Raw genomic sequence first — 8,928 nt, forward strand, 5'->3', positions numbered from 1 at the left:
TTTGAATCTGCCCCCCACCCTCCTAGTGTCCCCCATTTTGAGTTCTACTCATTTTTGTTCCACAGACCAGAAGCTTGTGCGATTTTTCTTCAACTATGGAATTCGAGTAGGTGGACCTTACTTGTTCTTCCCTTGCACTTTTCTCTTGCTGCCCTGCTGCATCTACATGTTCCTTTGATTCTTCCATTGCATTCCACTTTTTCTAGGCGTTTTCACAGTCGCGTTGGGCGGCAAGTGTGTACCAGCCAGTGCCTTGTTGGCCGGCTCTCTATCCTTCCGGCCTTTTTGGTGTCGATCCTGCATTGCAGACATCTCGTTATTTTTCGCCGGACCGTGGGGCATGGTCTGTGCAAAGCCAACCGAGTCCCGGCTTTGATTCTCGACAGGTCGACGGCGGTAACGATCGCTGGGCTTGGGCCGCAGGATCTGTCGGGGATAACCAGTGGCCAATGTCACGGGAAGGTGAGCAGGTTCATTCACAGTTGGGGGCTATGCGATACATTGTGGAGCGTAACTCCTGTTTTTAATGATTTAGGGGATTACGCAGGCTCTGCCTTTTATGGAGCGTACTTTTGTGATGCGATTATTACTTATAAAGCCACCTGAAATTTATGTTTCGGCTCTCAGGGACTTCATGAAAAACTGACCAGGTAATCAATCAGGTGGGTGATGGGGGTGGGTTTGGAGAAGGTGAGTCCAGCAAATAAATATTGAAGTTGGGATTAAATCGAACCAATAGTACGGTCACATGTGTGGCCCCCAGCAACAACTGGAAGCGATTTTAAAGGTGGGACGTGCACACAACAGGAATTGATATCACCTGGATAAGGTCAAATATCAATGCCACGTAGCTTGAGCAGTAGATGAATGGCCTATTTGGATGTGAATGTATGTGAGAAATGAAAATCCATTTTGGATGGCATCAAGTTAATATTTAAAAAGGAAATCCCCCTCATTCTTACCCCAAAGTCATATTCCCATTTCACTTTTGCAGGCCTGTGCAGCGACAGCATGGCTCAAGGTCTTGTGGGGGCAGGCCGGACCACGATGGAAAATGGAGGCGGGTGCCTCGGTTCGGAGACTGGATCCCAGCACGTGGACCAGTGGTTTCGTGGTGCTCCGCAGGGATACGGAGACCCTGCGGGGGGCTACGCCGAGTCTGGGGAACGAGGCAAAATGCTCGGCTTCCCCGGAGCGCTGGGGCCCTTTGAGGCGAGTCGCACGTTTCCCATGTGGGGGGGTACGCAGGAGCGAGGGCAGCAGCCGAAGTAACGAAACCTGGCGCCATTTTTCCATCCTTATTGCTCTACCACTTGTAGTCTTTGTTTTACCTTCTACCTCTTCTACTTGTCCTTTTGTTTGCTTTTCCCGTCCTTTATAATCCTTCATCCTATTTTGTATTCCTCTACTTTCGTCTTCATGCTTCCCAGTTTGGGTTGTTTTTTCGTTTGTTACTTATATCGCATGTTATTTCCTGTATTCTCCTTTCGGCTCTTGTGATCAGTCTTGTTCTCTGCACTTTTCCTTCGTCTCTCTCGTTTGCGTCACTTATCGGATAATCTGCCGGCACGTCACGTACCTACACAGTGCCTTAACGCTGCCGCCTTAATACAAGTTAACAAAAGGAAGACGTTTCATCACGTGCAGGGAGGACGGGCGGTTATTTACGTTTCCTTTTCGGGTCTCTCTACGTTTTGTACACTCTTCGCTCGTGTTACTTTCTCCTCGTCACCGCCGTTGCTTCAAAAGGTATACTCCTTCCTTTTTTTTGTTTTTTTCTTTTGCCCAAAACTTTGCGATTAATTAAAAAAAAAAACACAAAAAAAAAAAACTTTAGCCACGATTTTTATAGGTTTTTTCTTTTTTGTCTTTTCTGTCGAGATGAAGCGTCACGCCATGCACGTTGTTTGTTCTGGGGATCGATTGAGTCGGCATGCGCGCGTCCGTCCTGCGCGTCCCTCCGCCGGCCGTCTCGCGGGGTGCGCGCGACCCCCTGTGGGATACTTGGGTTGGGGTTTTTTTTTTTCCAAGCTAGAGATGCGAAACATGCGAAACGCGAACACATGGTTAGAAAAATAAATATTAACCGTTGTGAGATGGCGGTTTATGAGCCGTCTTGTCTGTATTCCCGTTTTAACGTGACAGGAAGTCGTACCCGTGCCGATGCGTTTGTCTTTTGGGTAAAGCGCAGGGCCTATGACCAAGTTTGGGTTTTGCGCTTCCTTACACTGGCCCTTTTCCCCCCTTTCCGAAAGGATATTTACATAATCTTTGGAAAACAAACAAAAAAGTTTTCTCCCTGAGCATTGTCGCCCCTCCCCTCCTCCTCGTGACAAAAGTTCCAAAATTATCTCCTTGTAGTCACATTAATCCCTGCCCTGTGAACGCTCAAAGCGTTTGTCCTTTCTCTTTTGTTTGATTTTACTCCATCTTTTTCTTTTGACAAAGACCCACAGCAGGATGATAGATGTGTTGAAGGCAGTTGGGTTGGGTGGGGTGGGTTCGAGAGAATGTAACGACCACTTTGTGGAACATGGACGAGTTGTACGATTCATACATGTCGTATGAAATGATGAATTTAAATGTTCTTGTGAAGCTGTTCAAGGGTGAAGATTGGTGGATCGGGATGATGAGGGGAGCATATTGTTTTGGGGTGGTTTTTGCAAAAGTTGGAGAGGAAAAGGGGATGATTGTGATAAGAATGAATGAAAGCTGATTGGGGTCACCTGGCAGGTGAATCTTTAAGGGTTTTGCAAAATGGGAAGAGTTGTGTGTAGAAACAATGGGGGAGGAATGGTGGGTCCTGCTTTATCACGGTGTGCCCCAAGAGCTTTGCCTTATTACGACAAAATAAATTTGCTTCAAAACAATCGACTCTTACTGCAGGAGGAGGGGAGGGGGAATCTCTTGAGGGGATAGATTGTTGTAAAAAAAAAAAAAAAAAATGTCCATCGTTGCATTGAATATCTCATGGCATTAATTCCTCAGGTTGGAAAGCCTTTCTTCACCAGTACGAGCAGATAAGGCTTTTCCTTTGAGGTCAGTTGGGTTATTTTAATTACGAAGCAACTGAGAAAAGCTAAATTGATCTCCGACTTCTTTTCTTCCTCCACACTAACCATCGGTTGCCAACTTTTGGGAGGAGGAAATGCCCTCGCTGAGTGCGGTACGTGCGTGCGGTGCAATGCCTGCTTCAAGCTCCAAAGGAAATAAACAGCCTCTGGAAGTTGGTTCCATATATGGGAGAAGTGAGGAGTAAGAGTTGGTGTGCAGTCAGCCTCGATTTTGGAAGTTTACAAATGAGGGGATTACTGGGAGAAACCATGTATCCTGGAGTTCCTGAGGAGGATCGGGGACAGAGGACAGAGGGAGTAGAGGGTGATGTTGGAGTACAGAAGGTAGAAAACAGACACCACCGACCTGCCTGTGATGTGAGAGCAACGCACCTTGACTTTCAGCTTCATCGTGGGAGATCTTTAGATTATACAGAATCTAGGAGAGATGGCCATGATATGGGATGTATCAGACCATTGTGAAGAACTGTACTCCATTGAGGTGTTGTGAAAAGGAATGGCCTGAAGTGATCTGCAATGATGTGCTGTATTGGAAGCTTGAATTGTCCCTGGTTTTCGGCCCCTTGACGATCGCGTGACATTAAGTGACGTGACAGCTCAAATAACTTTGGGATATATCAAGAAACGAGTGGTTCAACAACGAATGATGGCAACCAAAGTATGAGAGCAGTAAAGCAAAGTTGACTGTCCGGCGAAGCTGATCAACATCATCAGATCCTGCTACGATGGCATGGTTGCTCGTGTGAGGGACAGTGGATGCACTTCCTTTATTTATTGATTTATCTATCTATAATTCCAGTAATCTCTGTACGTCTGTACGTCTGTACGTTTGTCTGTGACCGCTGTTTCTCGACAACCACGGGTCCGATATACTTTTAACTTGCCAGGTATATTGCTGGGGACCCGAGGATGTGCCTTTTCAAGGTTTCATATTAATCGGACAATTACTTACCGAGCTATGTCCAAAAAACGATTCAACCAATCAGAGAGCAGCGAACGATCGCGTGTGCCGAACGTGGAGGACACACTCTGCCTCGGATGGCACATTTGAGAGCGTATTCATTTATTTCACGTTTGCAAACTATGTTGGCGTTAAACTATGTTTTAAAACTAATAAAACCGAATTTGCGATTCATTCGCTTTCCTGCGCGTTTGTGCACGCGATGGCGATTTCTTTACCAAACTCCGGAAGCCGTTCGCTTTGGACCAAACCATTGCATGTAAATAGAGGGGGGGGATTGTCACCGTACTCGCAAGCCGTTCGCTTTGGACCAAACCATTTCATGTAAATAGAGGGGGGGGATATAATTTTAGATATAGATATAGTACGGGCAATGCCCTAGTGTATACAAAGTGGAGGCTCATAAGAGCTAACACAGTAAACACAAAAACCACATGAAGCATATAATAAAGAGGGAAGGACAACAACAGTAGAGAACAGGGATGTTTGTAGATCTGTGGAAGAGAGAGCGCTGCTGAGGGTGGGGGGTGGGGGGGGGGGGAGGAGGGGGGTACATGGTATAAAACAAATTGACTACAAGGAATTTCAGGAATGAAGTCGGAGATTGAAAGAGGTGGATTTGGGGTGAATTAACGGGGATAGAAAAGATCAAGGTTTTGTAAAGGGGAAGACAAGAGATGGTGGTGAACTGCTGTTTTAAAGACCTGGAGGGAGGTTGAAGAGAGTGAGGGAGTTTGTTCCAGAGGCGGGAGAAAAGAGGAATGAAGGAGTGAAGGTTAGCAGAGAGTCTTCATTTTGGCAGTTTAACCATAAGAGGGTCGCTGGCAGATCTTGTGCGACCTGTAGGAATATTTGGGGGACAGATCCCAGAGAGAGCTGGGGGAGCAAGGCTGGGAGAGGAGTCAGTGGAAGACAAAGACCACCAACCTGTCTGCGATGAGTGAGTGAAAGGCCCTCGGAATCAGCTTTATCACCGATTCTGAAAACCTTGGTTTCTTCAGCATGAAGCCGAGCTAGGTGTGAGGCAGGAGCACCAGCCCAGAGGGGAGAGCAGTATTCCATTAAGCTGCGGATGCAAGCCTTGTATGTTGTGAGGAGCTCAGGTGTGCCAAGGAAGGACCTCACACAACTGAGGATGCCCAGTCGGCGACTGGCTTTGGAAGCCAGATTTGAAATGTAGTTTTCCCAGGAAAGATCATGGCAGATAGTGAGACCCAAAAGCTTGAGTGACAGAACTTCTTGGAGAGGATTATTCAGAAAGTGGATGGGAGGGTTGTCCAGTCGGTCTTTTCGGAGAGACATCGTAAGAGTGTGGGATTTGTCAGGATTGAAAGACTTGTTCCACTTGTTTGCCCAGTCTGTGATTTTGTCCAGGTCTGCAGAGAGTGAAGAGGCTGCAGACTGCTGATCTGAGGGATGAAATATGGGGTGGCAGAGAATGGAGTCATCAACAAAGAGATAGAGGATTTTTCAGAGAGTCGGAGAGATCATTGATGAAGACCAGACAAAGCACAGGGCACAGAACACTACCGTGGGGAACTCCAGCCTGAACAGGAATGGGAGATGAGAGAATTCCATTCAGGGCCACACGTTGACAGGAGAAGTCCACCGGCCATGTGTGGAGGTTACCATGGATACCATAAGAGGACAGTTTTGGGAGCAGGGTGAGGTGCCAGACATGAGGCACGAGTTATGCCAAGGGCACGAGATATGCCAAGGGAGACAGACGAGATATGCAAAGAGATGGCTCTGAATTCCTGTTTGGCGTTAAAAGACCTCCATCTATTTTTGAGACAGCAGAAGCAGCATATCCAGAGTAGAATGACCTGGTCTGAATCCAAATTGATGATCAGAGATCAAGCCGTTGGAGAAGAGGAAGGATTTTACTGTGTTCAAAAAGTATCCGACCTTTATTTTTCGTGCGTTAAAAAAGAAGCTAGGGAGGCGTTGATTGGTGCACGTATGTAGGCGATCCTAATGCGCACGCGTGAATTTTTTCCCACCTGCAGAAGCTGTCATTCGACGGCAGACCACCGATGAGTGAGGAAATGTAAGTGAGCGCCGTCGGATTTTCGTTTTTGACAAAATGACGGAAAAACTTGAACAACGCTACCGCATCAAATTTTGTGTAAAGCTTGGCGATTCCCAAGTGGAAACGATCCGCAAGATTCAACACCGTTCATTCCATTATGAAGGAGGATTTGGGCTTCAGGAGAATCTCAGCGAAGTTCGTACCAAAGCTGCTAACGATTGAGCAGAAGCAACTCCGTTTGGAGATCGCACAGGACATGCTGGAGACTGTGAACAGCGATCCCAGCTTCCTCAACACAGTGATCACTGGCGATGAGTCCTGGGTTTATGGGTACGACCCAGAAACCAAGTTGCAGTCATCACAATGGAAGCATCCAACATCCCCGAGGCCAAAAAAAGCAAGGCAGGTCCGCAGCAATGTCAGTCATGCTGACCGTCTTCTTCGACTCCAGAGAAGACATCATGCGGCATGCGACGGACCAGCTGCGCGCCATCCCAAAAGAGGCGTTCCGGCGCTGCTTCCGACAGTGGCAGAACCGTTGGGAGAAGTGTGTGGCAGCCCAAGGGGACTACTCTGAACGAGATTATTATTTAAAAAATTTTCTCTGGATACGAGTATCTTTTATGAACAAAGGTCGGATACTTTTTGAACACACTACGTATATCCGAAACGATGATGAATTCCATGACTTTGCTGATTATTGGGAGCAGGCCGATTGGTCTGTAGTTGCAAGGGTCTGTTTTTGCACCTTTTTGTGTAAAGCGGTGATGTTTGCTGATTTCCAAGCAGATGGCAAATGACCTTGAGCAAAAGAGAGGGTGAAGAGAACAGAGAGAGGGGGAGGGTGTGAAGGAGCGGCAGAGCAGGATTTGGGACCCGTGGGCTGATGCCGTCTGGTCCAGTTGCAGAATCAGTCGGGGTTTGACAGAAACTTCTCCACCTTGTCAGGAGAGAAGGACACACCCAGCTGCTCCTGGACTTTGAGGTGGGCATAGAGTGTGATGGGTTTCGGACACATTATTCCAAAGCAAACAGAGTTGAGGTTGAGCTTTTTCATGTGCAGAGTCAGCTGTGTAGTCATTTGAGGTATGGGAGGGGATGGAGGGGGAACAAACAGCAGAAATGGATTTGACCAGACACCACCAGGATTTGGAGTAAGGAGGCAGGTTTGAGAGTTCAGTCTTGAAAGTGGAGAGATATAGTTTCCTGGCTCTCCTGAGGGTAGACACACACTTGTTCCGAGCTTGGTGGAAGGAACTGAGATTACCTTCAGTTGGATTTGCCTTCCGGAGGCAAAGGAAAGTTGTTTCAGGCAACTGCCTCACCACAATATTCAGTGTACCATGGATGGGAGGAAGGGTAAGACAACTGAAGACAAGATGGGATAAATCTGTGCATGAGAGAAAGCAAATCTCTTTGGAAGAATTCCCAGGAAGAGTTGATGTCAGAGGCAGTGGAGATGGGAGACCAGTCCAGATGATCGATGGCTGCTTGAAGACCATGCCAGTCGGCCTGAGTGAAATGCCAGACAGGTCTGTGCTGAGGAGGCTCTCTGAGAATGGCCAGAGAAATGTCCACTTTAACAAGGAAATGACCAGATTGAACCGATTGGAGCAGAAGAAGAACAATAGACATTTGCAGGGAAGTTAGTCATAACCAAGTCAAGAAGAGATGATTTACCGCTGACTGAGACCCGGGTCGGGAAATTGACAGATTGCGTCGATGCTTTGCTGAGGTGCCATCGTTGGTGAGAGAGGTACCGACACCCAGCCAGCTGGCATGGTGACAATTGAAGTCACCACAAATGAGGAAGAGAGTTGGGATGAGTGAATAGAAGTTGGTCCATGTTGTCAGACAGCGAGATGTAAATGGAGTCATTACTGTTTGGTGGACGGTACAACACAAACGTGAACAAAAGGTGCGAGTGATGGGGAAGCCGTAGCCAGAGGTTCTCGTGGGGTTTGGGAGGTGCAAGAGCAGTACACGGAGAGTGAGAAATAGAATTTTTTTTAATGTACAGTGGAACTCCGCCACCAGGATAAGACTCAGGTCTATCATACCGAAGGAGGGAGTAATCAGGCAGAGACACTAAGCAGAAAGACATCTTGAAGGAGGAAAGTTTCTGTGAGGCAGATTAAGTCTGGTTTGTCAAAAGCAACCTGTATGGAGAGATCAAACAGGTTTTAGTGAAGGCCCCGGATGTTTGAGATCCATACCGCTAAGGAAGAGGGAGGGGGAGCATCGGGTAGAAGAGAGGGTCGGGGAGCAGGAAGAAGTTTTGAAAGGGAGAGGTAGTGTTGTTGTTAGGGGTGTGGGGGGGGGGGGCGCATAGGAGGGAGTCGATGTACAAAATAAACGATTAATAAAATACAACAACATCCATTACAAGCTGGGGTTCTTGACATTACAAGTCAGAGAAACGTTTAAAGACATTAGAAGAGGGGTGATTATCGAGGTGAGTTTAGAGAATGTAGAAAAGAGGAGCTGTAAGTGTTGGAATCATTGAAAGGATTTATTTGGAAGCACACTTTTAAAGAGGAAGAAGAGCGAATTGTAATGGAATAGAAAATTCAACTTGGGAGGAAGAGGAAGTTTAAACATTTTGAAAGGCACCGTGAAGACCATCTGGCTAAGTTGTGGAGGTGTATACAAGTAGATGGTTGGTTATGGTGTGACCAATTACCTTTTCTTTTATTTTAATTTTTGAACGTTTGGTAAAAGGTTGAAGAAAAGAACAGGTGAGCTGTATTGTGAATACTTTCACGGTCAGAGTGGAAACGGAAAAAATTGAGGAGTGGGCGGAGGAGGAAGTAGTGGAGGTGAAAGGTTTTTTTTTTTTTTTTTTTTTTTTTTTTTTTTTT

General features: G+C 46.7%; 1 protein-coding gene across 3 annotated transcripts in view; it reads left to right on the top strand.

Annotated features, from left to right (window-relative positions):
* The window catches only part of OTUD4 (OTU deubiquitinase 4), an 88,444-nt gene extending 85,574 nt beyond the window's left edge, over nt 1–2,870 (top strand). For all 3 annotated transcript variants that reach the window (XM_068114382.2, XM_068114385.2, XM_068114384.2), the window contains exons 18-20: nt 66–106; nt 207–462; nt 995–2,870. In XM_068114382.2, coding sequence (XP_067970483.2) covers nt 66–106; nt 207–462; nt 995–1,272 — 575 coding nt within the window. In that variant the 3' untranslated portion in view covers nt 1,273–2,870. The remainder of the gene's footprint in view (nt 1–65; nt 107–206; nt 463–994) is intronic.
* Nucleotides 2,871–8,928: the final 6,058 nt, after the last annotated feature.

Source organism: Myxine glutinosa, chromosome 4, assembly GCF_964187855.1.
Source record: "Myxine glutinosa chromosome 4, kmMyxGlut1.1, whole genome shotgun sequence".
Classification (NCBI taxonomy): Eukaryota; Metazoa; Chordata; class Myxini; order Myxiniformes; family Myxinidae; genus Myxine; species Myxine glutinosa.